General features: G+C 37.2%; 1 protein-coding gene across 2 annotated transcripts; it reads left to right on the top strand.

Annotated features, from left to right (window-relative positions):
* Positions 1-42: 42 nt before the first annotated feature.
* On the top strand, positions 43-15,625 carry CEP76 (centrosomal protein 76). Of its 2 annotated transcripts, XM_067290729.1 has the most exons (12): positions 43-193; positions 1,813-1,968; positions 2,285-2,369; positions 2,733-2,957; positions 4,056-4,241; positions 5,959-6,056; positions 6,704-6,832; positions 9,013-9,204; positions 11,553-11,719; positions 12,999-13,332; positions 14,551-14,768; positions 15,283-15,625. In XM_067290729.1, exons 1-12 carry the CDS (start codon positions 131-133, stop codon positions 15,419-15,421), a joined length of 1,992 nt encoding a protein of 663 aa, XP_067146830.1. In that variant the 5' UTR covers positions 43-130; the 3' UTR covers positions 15,422-15,625. The 2 variants fall into 2 exon arrangements, with proteins under 2 accessions (XP_067146830.1, XP_067146831.1); XM_067290730.1 differs by lacking the exon at positions 6,704-6,832 and having other exon boundaries at positions 44-193.
* Positions 15,626-16,141: the final 516 nt, after the last annotated feature.

The following is a 16,141-nucleotide window of genomic DNA, read 5'->3' as shown; positions in this document are numbered from 1 at the left end:
GGGGCCACCGCCGTGGCCATTTGAAAAGTCGGTTGTGGGCAGGGCCCAGCCGGTGGCGGGAGGTGCGCGCGGCCTGCGGCTCCCTCCCGCCCCTCCCTCGTCGGAGCTCGGCCCGGCCGCTGCCGCCGCCATGTCGCTGCCGCCGGAGAAAGCCTCGGAGCTGAAGCAGATCATCCACCAGCAGCTGGTCAAGGTGAGGGCAGCAACGAGGCGCAGAGCTCCGGGCAGCGAGGCACGTCCTGAGCGCGGCGCGACTTCGCCTGCTCGGAGCAATCCCGGGGGACGGGGGCTTGGCCGGGCTTGGCCGCCTGGCGCCTCGGTGTAGGACCCCCGGCCCTTGGGGGCCGCGATGTCCGGCTGCGTGCCCGCTCCCTCGCCCAGCCTTGTTTTCCCTGCTTCAGCAGCTTCACGTAGTTCCCGAGGTGCCGTTGCCTCGTTGGCGTTGCGCCCCCTTCCAAGAGGATAAGCGCTCTGGGCTAACGGCCGCCCCGGCCCTTCCCCGCCCCCTGCTGCCGCCCTCGCTCTTTGCCCTCGTCTCCCCTTCTCTGGGCGAGGGAGCTGGGCTGGCCCCCCGGTCTCGCCGTCGGGGCCGCCCCGTTGAGGGCCGGCAGAGGGGAACCGCGCTTTGGGCCCTGTGAGAGGAGGCGGCGCGGCAGAGCCGCGGCGGGAGGCTGTTTGTTTGCTCGCGGCTTGTTAAGCCAGAAGCTGGGGCTGGGTCCTGAAAGCAGTGGGGAAGGGAAAGAAATATCGGTGCTTTAGCTCACACAGCGCTGAAGCATCGCAGTGTTTCAGTGACTATAGCCTTACATCGCTCCTGTGGGAGACACAACTTCAGAAATGCATGCAGTTTTACAGCCGAGCCATCGAAGTACAGAAATTCTGACTTTTTGATCATAGGAAAAGCTTGCGATGCTGGTTCCCTACTTGTATGCCTTACCTGCAACTATATAAAGGCTTTTTTTTTTTTCCTTAAAGTAAGAGGAGGAAAAGGAGGAACTGAAGATATTGTTCCAGGGGAACACACAGATTTTATTGCTTCTCCACTCATGGGTTTCCATTTAGATTCATCTTGCAGGTCAAACACACAGACCTCCACAGCATCAGAGGGCTGGCAATTTCCCAAGAACTTTTGATGGTTGAAGACACATCCTATGGTGCGATAAGGATACAGTGGCTTGGGTTGCTCAGCTAGAGGAGGGTCATCAGGGCTGATAGGACGGTGCACGTACCTGATCAAAAACATTAAATTTCTTACCAATACACACATTGTCATAAGTCTGAATTTTGATGGAAAAAAACTAAAATCATGGAAGTTTTATAATCAATGGATTTGCAGGCCTGTTGGTTAGAAGGGATGTTCAAGGCTGGGGATGCTGCCACGAGCAGTGGAAATGCTCAGGTTTAGTATGCTCTTAACTAGTACAGCTGCTTTGGTGAAATAGGGGGACTTGCTGGAGTAATTCTTACTAAATAATAAAAAATTGCCTGGGCACACATCTATGAGCAGAAAGGGATATTCTTTTGGTGCAGTTATTTCTGTATTCTTAGAAGAATACTTGTTACCTTACAGAGTAACATTTTAGTGATAACTGTGACTGTATAAAGAGCTTAATTTCTTTTATTCTTATTAGCATACTTAAGCCTCAGTCAAGGAGGAAAATGAAAATATATTTGAGGAGACCAGTCTTGCATTCAGTTGTTATACAGCTGTGTGCGAATTAAAATATTGTGGGGTTTATTAGGAAGTATTATTTATAAAGTTTGTGAGAGTTTGAGCATGTATTTATAGCATATGATGAATTTTCTGTTCAGATGGATGTTCATGGCAGGATCAGAGAAGTTCTTGCTGAGACTATACGTGAAGAGTTAGCACCTGAGCATCAACAGTTATCCACAGAAGACCTGATAAAAGCCTTAAGACAGCGAGGAATCGTTGATGAAGTTATGAAAGAACTTAAATTTGTAACTGTAAGTAGCTTTTGAAGTGTGAACATATTTTGGTTATTCCTATTACAGACTTGATGTTATGACAGCTCTTTTAATATAAAGTGAAAACTCTACTACTTCTAAGTGCTTGTATTAGCTTTACTGAATACTGAGTTGGTTTAGTGATAATATTGCATTGAAAGTACTTGTTCAGTTCCATTACATCTTAAATCCTAGAAGATAACAAATTTGAGGAACAACATTCAGTTGAAACAGAGGATTCTTTAATTTTTAGAAGATAGCAGGAAGAGCACTGTTGCCTCACTTGACTCCTTAAGAAGTCTAATTGTAATTCCAGGATGTGAATGACAAGGAGAGGACTTCAGCTCCACCAAAGCCATCTACGCATTTTGTTAACAGAGAACCACCAGTTCTGAAAAAAAGTATGTTGCTTGTTTATTTTAATGTTTAGATCATAGTTTTAAGATAAATTTTAAGTATATATTTATTGAAATCTTTGAATTAATATTCTGATGTGAATTGGATTCATTTAAAGTTTCTGTATTGTACAGAAACAGATGTCTGTCTTGCTTATCTAGATGAAAGTGAATTCATGTAAACAGCAGAAATTAGTTCCACATAAAACTTCATTTATTGTATATTATTTTCCATATATTTTAAAATTACTTTTTCATAAGCACTTGTTTTGAAACTTTTTTTTTCTATTCTCCAGTTAGGTAACAGATGTTATAAACATACTTAAGATCTGTTTGTAGTCTCTTCATATTTATTGCTACGCTTTACAGCTAATATTGACCCAACACGGAGGTATCTTTACCTTCAGGTTTTGGGTGGAAAAGCTTTTCTGGAACATCTTCAGGAACCAGAGCCTTTGCCTGGCCAAATCTGTTCTACCTTCACTCTGTGTTTACATTTTCGGAATCAGCGCTTCCGTTCTAAACCTGTCCCCTGTGCCTGTGAGCCAGATTTTCATGATGGCTTTTTACTTGAAGTACACAAGGATGACCTAGGTAAGGAAGATTGAGTTTGAAGCTGATGCCATGTCTTTATTTCCAACATTACAGTTATTCTAAAATGTGCTTGATATTATTTAATGTTTTTTGTCTTTTTATCATGTTTTTCTAAGGAAATTAATTGCTGTATCAGGTTTCACTACTTCTAGATCTTTGTTAGTTCTTACCTGTTCTTTTCCCTCCTTTCCACTCCAAAGTAACTTTTGAATTTGACCAACTTTATCCAGATTTAACAGTGAGATAGTAGTCCCAGAGATGGTAAGTTCATATTTTTCTGAACCTTGTGCTGACAAGTGAAGAAGGGAGACCTAAATTTTTTTTATCATATGGAGGGAAAAGCTTCAGTGTGAGTTTAGTCTGCTTGCTAGTTGGCAGACACCTGCAGAATAGTCAATCATCCACAGCCTTTATCTTGGTAGGGAGCTACGTAACAGAACAATGTTCCCTAGCTAATGTGTTACAAAAAGGTTTCTGGAATAAATAGGGGAAACTTAAGGTAATGGGATAAAGGAAGAGGAGATTGACACTGTCTGAATCCTGTAGAAATTCAGGGTAGCTCATGGAGTGTCAGAAAACAGAGGAAAGTTACACCTGTGGGAGAGAGTGAATATACTACAAATTCAAAGAAAACAAGGCTTTGTTAATTCTGCTGCTCATATAACAGTTTATATTATAGGGTCAGAGCTTAACTACAGAGAAAATTGTTTCCTAAATATTGATGTATAGTAAGTTGACCTGAAACACTACCACTTATTAAAAGAGCAATGCAAGTATCTGCAATTGCTTTTACTTACTAGTACAGAAAAAACTTCTTTTAGTAATATTTCCATTTTAATTTTTGTATAATTAAGAGTTGCATTGGAGTACACAAATACAGAAATCTTTTTATCACCTCTGTAAATTAATCAGTTGTAATCTTTCTGTAGTTCTGTCCTAATCTTACTTTGATTTAAGGTGAGATTGTTGTTGCTTACACTTTTGGACAGAATATTTACTTAAAATATAATGTACACAATGAATGTAAATGTGTATTCTTTAATTTTAAGGAGATATTGAGATGATAATATTCTGGCTATCTTGGTTTAATAATGGCAGGTGATGGAAGTAAAATGGTGGATGCAACCACTATGTTATCAATATCGGATCCTGTGCATATGGTTCTGATCAAAACAGACACATTTGGTGAGACTACACTAGTAGCATCCTATTTCTTGGAGTGGCGATCTGTCTTGGCTGCAGAGAATGGTGTAACAAATGTTGCTGTTGAACTCCTTGGTGTAGGTAAGAATACATAAAAAGGGTATAATGAAAACACTTAATATTGGGTATTGAGCTCGCTTATATGCTCAAAGCAGTATTTATGTTGTTTATGTTATGTAGTTTAATTAGTTTGACTCATTAATGTAAGGTATCCTTAGAAAATGTTTATGAAGGAGACCAATGGTCAGATTTTTCACTCTTATCAAGATACTAAAAGCGTGTATTCCAGACCCTCTGTAATAGTGGTCCCCATGTCAGATGGGAACTCCCACTGTGTATTTTCTGCAGAATCTGGATAAGTTATCAAAGCTTCCTGGCCTCCCTCCCCACCCCCATGCCTTCAACTGATTAATATCCATGAATTTCTCAGGCTAGTGTACTGAAGAATAAAATCTAGTGTGTATAGATAAAGTGTTTTCTGCTATGCTACCATTTATTCCTGTTGGTAGAAGCACACTTCTGCCAGAATAGATGAGCAGCTTTGTTTAGGTGCTTCGCAGTCAGTATACATGTGTATTCTTAGGGATCACTTCTGTATATGCCCCTTTAGGAGTTGCTAGAATATTATGATTTAGTAGATAAAGATAAGATTTGGGACTAGATCTATCAATGACTTCCTACTCTGACTCTCCCAGAGATTGGGCAAGTAGTAGTTGATGAGCCATTTGAGTGTTCTTTATCACAGTTTCTCTACCTGTTAGGTGAGCAGTCCTTTCTGATTTCATAAGAGATTAAATTATAACTGCAAAGTATTTTGAAGATTTGATGTACTATGTAAGCTATTCCTGATTCTTATGCCTATTACTTGCTTTTTTTTGAATGACTTAGTGCAGTGTTTATCCAGTGAATGCAAATCTAGTAACCTTATTTGCTAATGTTGTTTGTCAGCATTAGTTCCTTTAGAAGATGCTGACTGTTGACAAAACATACTAAGTAATATGGATTTGGATACTCTTTCAAGTAGAGAGGTTTTCACTTACAGTTATTTGGAAATGCATACAAAATAACTGGATCTTGATACTCAAGGGTGAGAAAGGAAGTTAAATCTAATTACTACTAGTTTTTCCAAGTAATAAAGAATCAATATCTAAATCCAGTGCTTTTTCTCTTCTTTCAAAATCTTGTCATTGTACAAAACATGCCAACAGTATCGAAGCATACTGCCAGCTCAGATAGACAAACTCCTATCTGAGGCTTCTGTTACTCATACTATGTATAATCCCATATCTGTTTTTTTCTTCTTGCTGTTTATCTAAGTCTAGATTTTGAGCTTTCTGCAACAACAATAGTTTCTTTTTTTGTTTTTTGACTATTGTTATAGCACGCTGGGTCCTTCTTAATAAAATGTGTCTTGGGGAAGATGAACTTTACTTAGTTTTAACTGCTTAAGTCTGATCTACCTGTGTAGTCAGTAGAAATAAGCGCTTTTTCAGTATGACTTTTCTAATCTATTTTAGTTACTTATTCTAGGCACATCTGGAATGCCACTCATCATATATCCCAGTGTTGGCTGTAAAGGGGGGCTTGGATAATTATCTAAGATGTAGATAACTGCCTTTTTGGTCCAATTATCCTTTCTTTCAGTCTCATTTGGCTCATTCTAGTTTGAAATTTAAAGATATTTATTTTGCATATATTTAAAGACATTTATTTTTTGCACTTCTTGTTCTGGCCTGGCTGGAATGTCCTAAGTGAAATGAATTTGAGAAGATTGATCAAAATGTATTTTGGTTTGAAGGTACAGAATCAAAGGTTTCTGTTGGCGTTTTAAATATCAGGCTTGAAATGTATCCACAGCTAAACAAGATGCTGTCTCCAGAAATCACTAAGACTCAAGTAAGTAATTTCTGGGTGGGCTGAAAAGCTCAGTATAGTTAATCACGTAGATTTTAAGGGCTGTGGGGTTTTTGAATGTCTGGTATTAATTTTTTTCATTCAATTTAAATATAATTACATTTTCTTAAACTATTTTTATATACTGATCATTATTTGAAGTATTACTGTAGCAGTTTTTCCAACTACCTGTATCAAAACCTTGAGAGGAGAAATAAGGAAGATGCAATACACTTAATTTTCTGCAGACAGTAGATATGTTTCCTTGCTCTCTTTCCCTTTTGAAAAACCATTTCAACAGTCAGTTATTCTGCTTGTAAAGCCAGTAAATGCTGGCCTGAAGGTATATGCAGGTTTTCTGCCACACTAGGCAAGCTGAGCAATCCTCCGTGCAAAAATGCATTGCTGAAGATGAACACCATTTCAGTCAGACTTGATATGTGAGCCTAAGCCTTCTAATAAGAAACATAACTTGAGGTTTTCAGTCATTGGTTTTTAGTTTGAAAATAAATTCTTCATTTGTTTGGCATGTTTTAAATATTAAGCTTTACTTTACATATGCCAGGATTTGATGTTAATATATTTATTAACTCCAAAGAGAACAATTGGAAATTAATATATGTGAGGCTGTTTTGTTTTCTTACCTGCAGTTTTCTTTGGAACGTCAGAAAACAGCAGAAAAAGAACGATTATTTCTTGTATATGCTAAACAGTGGTGGAGAGAATACCTACAGATTAGGCCTACACACAACATAAGGCTAGTAAAGATTTTTGCACAGGTTTGTAAATTCTACTAATAGAGCAATCTGTTTCTTTAAGGTATCTTTTTATTATTACTTTGTAGGTCTATTTTGAAGTTTGTGTGTGTATATAGAATGTGTATAGATTTATAATGTGATTACAGTCAGGTCAGGGCTACTTCTGGTGTAGCATGCAAAAAATTAAATTTGTAAAGACTGAACTCTTCTGTGTGTCTTGAAGTTTAATGATGCAGAAATAAGGGCTACATCACAACCCCTGATGTACAAGTTAAAGCTAGTTTAGTCTTTCCCTTGAGTATTCACAAATGGTGAAGACTCAAGTGGTTTATCCAAACTGTTTCAAGCAAGTTTTATATCAGCTGAAACAGTTAAAGTGGACATGCTACATGATCCATGCAGTATTTGAGCTCTGTGTAGTCTGTAAAGTAATTTGGCTGGTTAGACTTGCAGACTAGCTGTAGACATACAAACAAATTATGCTAGGGTAATAAATTACTATGTGTCAATTGCTCCTTGGTAACTGTCCCTCAGTAAAAGGAATGGTAAGATACTTTGCATTTACTGTGCTATGAATTTAACATGCATAGGAGCAGTTTTCCTAGGGTGGATGATGTGCAGTAGCTTGTTATCTCAAAGTAACTTCCTGAAGCAATCTGAACCTATTGGTTCTCTTCAGTGAAATAACTACTGTTCTGGCTGTGCAGTGAGTGTCCAGTAGTGATGTGAACTTCCAAATTATGATTAAGGTTTTCAAGGCAGGGAATGTAGGGAAGCAAAACCTGTAATTAGACTGGGACTTGTAGAACTGGGAATTTGGTTGGGAACCTGGGGTAAAAATGAGACTTGTGGCATTTTGAGAATAAAGCAATGTGAGAATTAACAGTATTCCACTTTCTGCACCTGCAAAGCTACACTGGGGTTGGGAGGAGGCTTGGAGGGAAGGGTTTGTGGGTTTGATTAGAGGACTAAATTCTTTATTACAGAACAATGTGGAAACTGGTAGCCTCAGAACACTACAGGAACTAGGCCCCCTGCTAGCCCAAGACCTAGAGAGAGCAATCTTGAGTTTCCCACTGGCCATAGCAAATGTAGTAAAACTGCCTTTAATAGCCTTTCTGTTCATTTCAGTTAGGTACTCCTAAGAGTTAAAAATCTCTCGACAACAATCTTATTCAATCTCTGTAAAGCTTTATAATGGTAGACTAAAAGCCAGTGGAAATAGACAGTATCAGAATTGTATGAGAAATTCAATTATCACATCATTATCCACTTTTGTATGCATAATGCAGAAGCATGCATTACATATATGAAACTATATTAGATAAATATGGAGTCCTAACTGTGATCTCTGCTTGCTTTCTGCCTGTGAATTCATTTCCTACAGGATTTCAGTCAGCTTCCAGTAGCTGCTGCTTTTCTTATACCAACCTGCTGGGAAAACATGACAAAACCTTAACATGGGCAGTATGTGACCACAGTAGCTGATAACTTTTGAGTATAAAAATATCAGACCATGATTTCCTGAAGCTGCAGAGATATAAAAAGCTTTGATGCCTTTTTAAATACAGGAATATAAAAGTACCATTTGGCACAGTGAGGAAAGGTACCGCTTGAAATAGTTCTAGTAGTTGATAATCATAGTGTTTCCTTGCAGCGCATAATAGAACAGACTTTTTTTTCCCGTCTTATTTCTCATTTTTTCCAAGAAATCAAAAATTCTTAGAATTGTCTCTCAGTTTGTAAATCTAGTGACTTCCTTGTGAGTAAATGTCATTGCTTCTTGGTGTTATGAAAGGAGATAGTTATTTGCTTCTGAATTTGAAGACTACCTTTTAAACTCTGGATTTTTTGTTTTTGTTTGATATGTGTACATTGACTGTGGATGAAGCATGAACAGTTCCTTGCTCATTTAAGGAAATGATGTTCAACCTGTGTTGCTCCTGGTGTTTGGACTCTTACTCTGGAGCATTTACCAGTGATAGACCCAGGGGAAAAATCTAACTTTATTGTCTCCCTGAAAGAATCGTTGTGCCTTAATAGTCTTGTGCCTTAATTCTAGGAGCATTTTTGAGTCATAATAATCTTGAATGATATTTATTTTGGGGATGGTAAATCTCACTGCAGGAAAGACAGTCTGAATTAAGATGAATCTTTTGTAATATTTCTATGGCTGGCAAGTAACCATATTTTATGTTCAGGATGAAAATGGGATAAACCATCCAGTATGTTCATATATCAGACCACTTCGAGCAGGCCGGTTACTAGACACACCTAGACAAGCAGCACGATTTGTCAGCGTCATGGGTTACGAAAGAGCTCCTGTCATTGGAGGAGGTGGTGGCAAACAAGAACAGTGGTGCACCCTTCTTGCTTTTCTGTGCAGAAACAAGGTACATGAAATAGTCTTTGTATGACGCAATATAGCTGGATATTGTATTTGAAGTTAGTAACACATTACAGGCTGCAAATACATGGATTAAATCCATTTTGGATTATTATCAATTACAAATAATCTATTTAAGATCTTTTTAAAGAGGACTACAGTAGACGAGAAGGATTTGGAGTGGACTTTTAACATTTGTTTTACTAATATTGTTGGTGTCCATTTTTTTCAATACATTTGTCTGTGACAATAAGCTTGATTTTCTTCATTTGCTTTTCTAAGATCTTGTATAATTATTCCATGAATTCCTGCTAGCATGCAGGCCACAGCTTTAAATTCCAGAGTAATCCAGGAAGAATTAGAAAAGTCTCTTTTGAAAAATAGTGATTTTTGTGGATGTGCTAAAATATGCTGTCAGTAAACCTTTAATTTTTTGCAATATATGAATTTCCACTGAAAAATTCGGCATAGTTCTTAGTATCAGACACTTGTATTATATGACTATAATAAATGGAACATAAATTGTAACTCATTGTAGATTATATCTCTTCTGTTGTACGAATAAAGGAATACTGATTCCTTTTGATCACTTTTGGGGGTGATCAGTCCTTTTTAATCACCATTGAAATACTTCTGCTTTCAAAAACAATCTCACTGATGTGTTTATGTTAAAAAGATCTGTTATTTTTGGCAGCAGAAGCTATATCCCAATTTTTAGACCTTCTCAAAGATCACACAGACTAGGCATTAGCTACAGTCTCTAAATACTGGGTCATGCATAGATACCATATAAAGGCATGTTCTCAGCTACCCACTAGCTTCCACATAGAAGTGATGATAGTGACTTGGGGATTGAGGACTGTTAATTGGAGGTACAGAGAAAGAGTTTCCTCCAAAGTGGAAATGGACAGTTGTACAGAAAATAGCTGAATTTAGCCCCTGAGACACCCATTGGACCATTATTATTGTTCTTGTGAGAAGTGGTGTGGCATTATTAAATGAACACAGGTTCACCAGAAACTTGTTTTAACCTACTTCTAGATATTTTGCCTATGCCTTGAGGTAGGGGAAAACTGCTATCTATGCAATTAATAATTACATCTAGCAGCATTGTCTTTCACATTTCCAACATTCTGAATAGTAGTTGACTAAAGAGCCGTATTGTTCTCCTTTGGAAGGCTGTGCTTTGTATTACGGGGACTTCACTGGATGAGGATATGAGGATTTTTTTTTATGGCCAACTTTTTTTTTTTTAAGAATTTAAGAGAATAAGAATATCAGACACCACATTCAGATTCATTGATTTCTGTGAATTATCAATGGTAGCAATAAATTTATTAGGGAAATCTTTTTCTGGTTGAAGGGAAATGCAGCTAGACAAGATTTTCAGCTTTTTAAAGTTATGTCTGTCAGAAGTTCTCCTCTATTTTTGTTTAATTTCTGAATTTTGACAACACACTGAAGGCAGTAAAATGAGAATTAGATTAAGTGACTAGTAGGTGTATATTTCCTAATTCTGTATGAGAATATTGTATACCTTCTATTTTTTCCTCAGATGCTTGCCTTATTTACATTTTGACTTTTAATTAGAATATTATTTTTGTCTTGATGGGTCTGTAGCTTCTGGTTTTGGTTTACTTGAAGGTATTGTTATAATATTTAGAAATGCTTCCCAGTATTAATCATACCCTATATTTGAATCAAAAAATATAGATTGTCTATCACCAGAAATTACTACTATTTTTAAATGACTTTTTCTGTTACAAAAAACTGAAACTTGTCAAGTGAAGAATTCATTCTTGTGCTAAAAGAAGCTTACTAGCCACCAGTATGGAATAATAAGATTATTTGTAAAGTTAGTCTGGAACTTTTACTCTAGTTTGTAGCAGTTAGTTTTCACATTATACGGTTACCAGAAACAAACCTAATTCATGATTTTGGCTATCTTTCCTCCCCTGGCCGAAAGAATAAGGAAGGTATAAAAATGGAAGGAGAAGTATTGCTAGCTTCATGCCCTAGTAAATAGTGATTCTGTAGTAGATCTAAAACCTACTGGTTGGTCTAGTGCCTAGACTTGCCCTTCTGTAGTGTTTGTATAGCTCTTATCTTTCTGCTGGACTTCTCTAACAGTCTTGGAAATTGTAGTAGGCTGATACACTCCAACATAGTATATGCAAAAAGAATCAAGATAGTTAGCTTTTTAAACCTTAATCTTGACTTTTGCTATGGGCTTTAGGTAAACAAGAGGGAAACATGACTTGTTAGAGTTACTTGAAAAATGTCATGCTTTGCTGTCCTCAATTTTTTTAATCCATGTCTGATACTCAAACCTATTTATTAATGTTCACTGCCTAGGGTGACTGTGAAGATCATGCTAACCTTCTGTGCAGTCTTCTCCTTGGATATGGTTTGGAAGCCTTTGTGTGCGTAGGAACAAAAGCAAAAGGAGTCCCTCACACTTGGGTTATGACTTGTGGGACTGATGGAACCATCACTTTTTGGGAAAGCTTAACAGGACATAGGTGAGTAAACAGGACATAGGTGAGTAAACAGGACATAGGTGAGTAAACAGGACATAGGTGAGTAAACAGGACATAGGTGAGTAAACAGGACATAGGTGAGTAAACAGAATGTAAGAAAACTAAACAATGCATGCTGAGGTTGAGGAGGGGGAGTTGAGTGTGTGTGTTTTTGTTTTATACGCTCTAGTGTTACTAAGCATCCAGGTGACCCCTCTCTCTGAGTCTTTGCCCTGACTACTGCTGTTTGGAAAATAGCTGGTTCAGCATAAGATGAAATACTTCATCAGTCTGTAGTATATTTTGAGAGTTTTAATACAGCATGGTAACTGTCTGTGCTGCCTCTTATGGCAGCTGATTGTTCAATGATACTATCACTGCCATCATTTGGGACGATGGAAATGAAATAAGACGTGATTGTCTAAAAACCCATATTTTTCTCCTTATTTCATCTGTGAAATCAGTGTTGCATTACTTCTTCACCTGAAGAAATCTCTTAAGTTCTCTGAGAGCCTCTGTTTCACTTTAGTCATTTTAGAAGGACACATGTTGTTCTGTATTCTAGAACTTCTGGAACCTGTTTTTTAAAAATTCTTTATCATCTTGTTATTTTGCATGTCATACTGCTCAAGTACATAGGATAGTACTCAATCCCAATTTCCCTGTCAGAATAAAAATTGCTCAGAACTTCATGTAAAGAACTTCCAGTTTATTGATGCTATGGAGCACTGTGATCCATCCCATTGTACTTTGTAGTGCTATCTGAAGCATTGCCTTTAAAAAAAATATATATATATTATATAGCTTCAAGTGGTGATGTTCTTGCATTGGTAAAACTACAGTGGGGACATATATTTGAATACAATACTTCTGGCTTTGTGAAAGGAGCTGAATAATATACAGTATTGGAAAATAAGATGCGATTCTATTTTCCCACTGTTTGTATATACTATGATTAGCATTTGAAGCTGTTTCTCAATATGATGAATAGCGGAGGAACTGTATAAGTGTGTTATAGTTGCAAAATTTAATTGCTGTTGAGCATCTGCTTGACAAATCAGCTTGTTTTTCTAGACTTAAAGAAAAGTGATGTGTTTTGTTGTATGTTATGCTTCCAAAATGTATATAATTAATTTTTGGAAACAAATGCCATGTTGTGAAAAACTTATAACAAGTTTGGTTTACATTTTAAAAGGAGAAATGACTTTTCTGTCCTATTTAAATATTTTTAACTTGTCTTGAAATAATGTGTGTTGGTAAGAAATTTAATGTTTTTGATCAGGTACGTGCACCGTCCTATCAGCCCTGATGACCCTCCTCTAGCTGAGCAACCCAAGCCACTGTATCCTTATCGCACCATAGGATGTGTCTTCAACCATCAAAAGTTCTTGGGAAATTGCCAGCCCTCTGATGCTGTGGAGGTCTGTGTGTTTGACCTGCAAGATGAATCTAAATGGAAACCCATGAGTGGAGAAGCAATAAAATCTGTGTGTTCCCCTGGAACAATATCTTCAGTTCCTCCTTTTCCTCCTCTCTGTGCTTCCACAATAGATGCTGCAATAACAAGCAATGAGATAGAATTGCAGCTGAGAATACTAGTCTCGGAACACAGAAAGGTAATACTGTTTAAAGACTTTGATCTTTTGAGGTAATAAGGGTTTGTTTTTACCATGTACTTGTTTTGGATAGCTGTATGTTGGTTTAAATATAATGTCTTTGCAATGTGGTTTCCATGCGATTTGCAGAAATGCGGTGTGTGAAAATTCAAATAATTGGGGAAAAATATTTGGAAAGATTGTACTGAGCTAGTTCAAATCTCATATTTATTATTTGCACTGGCACTTCTGTAGTCCCATGTGTGGGCTCTTTCCCCTTCCACCTTTCCCTCTTTCTGGGTCTGTGGTTTTCAGCTTACTGGCATCTGTAGACTGCCTATGAGTGGTCCATAAAAGAACTAAGAAGATCAAATCTGTTTGTCAGTAGGCTCTGTGTATCCATCACAAATGTTTTAGTGTGTGTGTGTGTGTGTGTGTGTGTATGTGTATATATATATATATATATATATATAGGCAGGCTTTCAGCTTTCATAATCTCACTCTGACTGCTTTACAAAACTAAAAGTTAGTGGTATTTCTATAAATTAGTTTCCTCCTTATCATGATTTTTTACATGAACATAATGTGCCAGAAATTATTATTCTTTGCTGGTTGTGAAGGGATGATACTTTAAATCCTGATTAGCCCTATGCCTTTTTTTGCTGTTGTTCGAAATCTCCTTTTTATCTCTTGCCACATAATGTCAACCTTAGAATGACAAGTAATTCTCAAAATTATTGTAGGAATCTCATGCAACACTGAACACTTAAGTGGTAGATTTTTCTACTTGTTTCCATTTGTTGGATGGTAGGAGGCAGGTGCATGTGTTGGGGGGGGAGATATGCATTTTTTTTCAGAAATGGGTTACTATGAGAGACATGAGAAAAATACAAGTGAGGTGAATCTCAGGTTTTGCTGCATATTATGCACTAACACTACCTTCTTATGTTTCACACAAAGATACTGTAGCTAAAACATCTAGTTTCAACTGTACTGGTCTTGTTTTAGGCTAGCAGCCTGATTTCATTTCTTGCTAAATGTCTGATACTTTGTTTCTGTTTGTTTCTTCTGGCTTGTCATTGTGAATCAATATACAAATCTTACTGCTTTGTGGGTTATCTTCCATTAACTGCAAATTAAAGATTTGTCAAAGATTTATTTTAATCTATACAGTATTCAAAACCTGTATTATCTTAACATTCATTCTGCACTACAGTTATTCTGTGACTTTCCTCACAGGATCTTGGCCTTTCTACTGTTTGGGATGACCAGCTATCCTATCTGTTGTCACCAGCATTAGCAGCCTATGAGCTTGAACGTACAACAAGCATTTCTGCAGGAAATGAAGAGTTTCAAGATGCTGTAAGAAGAGCAGTACCTGATGGTCACACATTTAAAGGGTTTCCTATCCATTTTGTATACAGAAATGCCAGGAGAGCATTTGCCACATGCCTTCGGTAAGATTAAATATAAATCTAATATGTATGTAATACGTATCTAATATTTATATGTATAAAACCAAATAGTAATACTTAATTATGAGCTGCAACTCTTCCTTGATAATGGAAAATCAATTTTCTTGCATTAGAACCGGAAGGAGAGTTGTGTGGCACATGCAGTGGGTCATGGGGTACGGAGCTTTTATGTTACATTTGTGAGTTCATTGATGATAGACTTCTTGTGGATTAAATAAAGAATGAACAGTATGTTTGCTCCCCTGAAAATATGGTTTATTTCATCTCTCTGAACTCTTAAAAATGATCAGTGGTGGCTTTGGTTTCCTCCAAGGCACAACAGCTATTTGACACTAATAAAATACTATCATTATTCATATTGGCAGACTCCTTAAACACATTATTATTGAAGTGTTGGTTAGTTAGTCATGTTTGAAATAACTGCACATCTGTACCTGAAAATTTTAATGATAACTTAGTATTGTATCTGTTATCTTGTTTTTCTTTTTGTAAATAGGTCTCCTTTTTGTGAAGAAATAATCTGTTGTAGGGGAGACCAAGTGCGACTTGCAGTTCGTGTACGAGTGTTTACATACCCTGAATCTGCATGTGCTGTTTGGATCATGTTTGCTTGTAAATACCGCTCTGTACTTTGAAAGACAAAATCATTCATACCTTTCTAGATCTGCAAAATTATGTATGTGTGTATAAATAATGCAATTAAAGACTAATGTATTTTATATAAATACTACTGATTTTTGAATATTGCAGTGTGTGCATTTGAGAATTATGTGTACACAGTAATGATTGTATTTATAAAGAGAATTTATTTTTATTTTAATAAAAGCTACTTTAATATCTTTATGAGTACAGGTCTAGTCATTAAAATGCATGAATAAAATACTGACCTCTCTTCTGCAGTTCTGAATTTGTGTAAGAATTAATTTTAAAAAAGTAGTCTGTTTTACCTGTACATTTGTATTGTCAGGCAATCCTGACACGGTTGAATAGTACTTTTTTTGTTACCCTTCCTTTCAGTTTGTGCTGAGGTGTGCAGACAAAAGAGAAACAGTAGTCTCTGGCTATACTGCCAAGATAACATGCAAAATGGCAAAAATGAGAAATGTTCTATTTGTTACTCTCACATGGCGTAAAAGTTTTAACTGAATTGCTGACCAAGGTAGAAATTACCATGGCAGCCCTATCACAATTACTAAATACAGGTGTGAAGCCATATTTGGGGACAGCAGGGGAGAATAAATGGGTAGGCAACTCCCTCCTCCCCTGCCCTCCCAGATTTGAGTTAGAATCACAGGAAAGATGCTTTCAGGGACAGATGGGCCTGTCTTTTTCACTGCATCTCTTATAGTGACATT

The sequence above is a fragment of the Apteryx mantelli genome, chromosome 2 (genome assembly GCF_036417845.1).
Source record: "Apteryx mantelli isolate bAptMan1 chromosome 2, bAptMan1.hap1, whole genome shotgun sequence".
NCBI classification, from domain to species: Eukaryota; Metazoa; Chordata; class Aves; order Apterygiformes; family Apterygidae; genus Apteryx; species Apteryx mantelli.
This window is presented reverse-complemented; position numbering and strand designations above follow the sequence as displayed.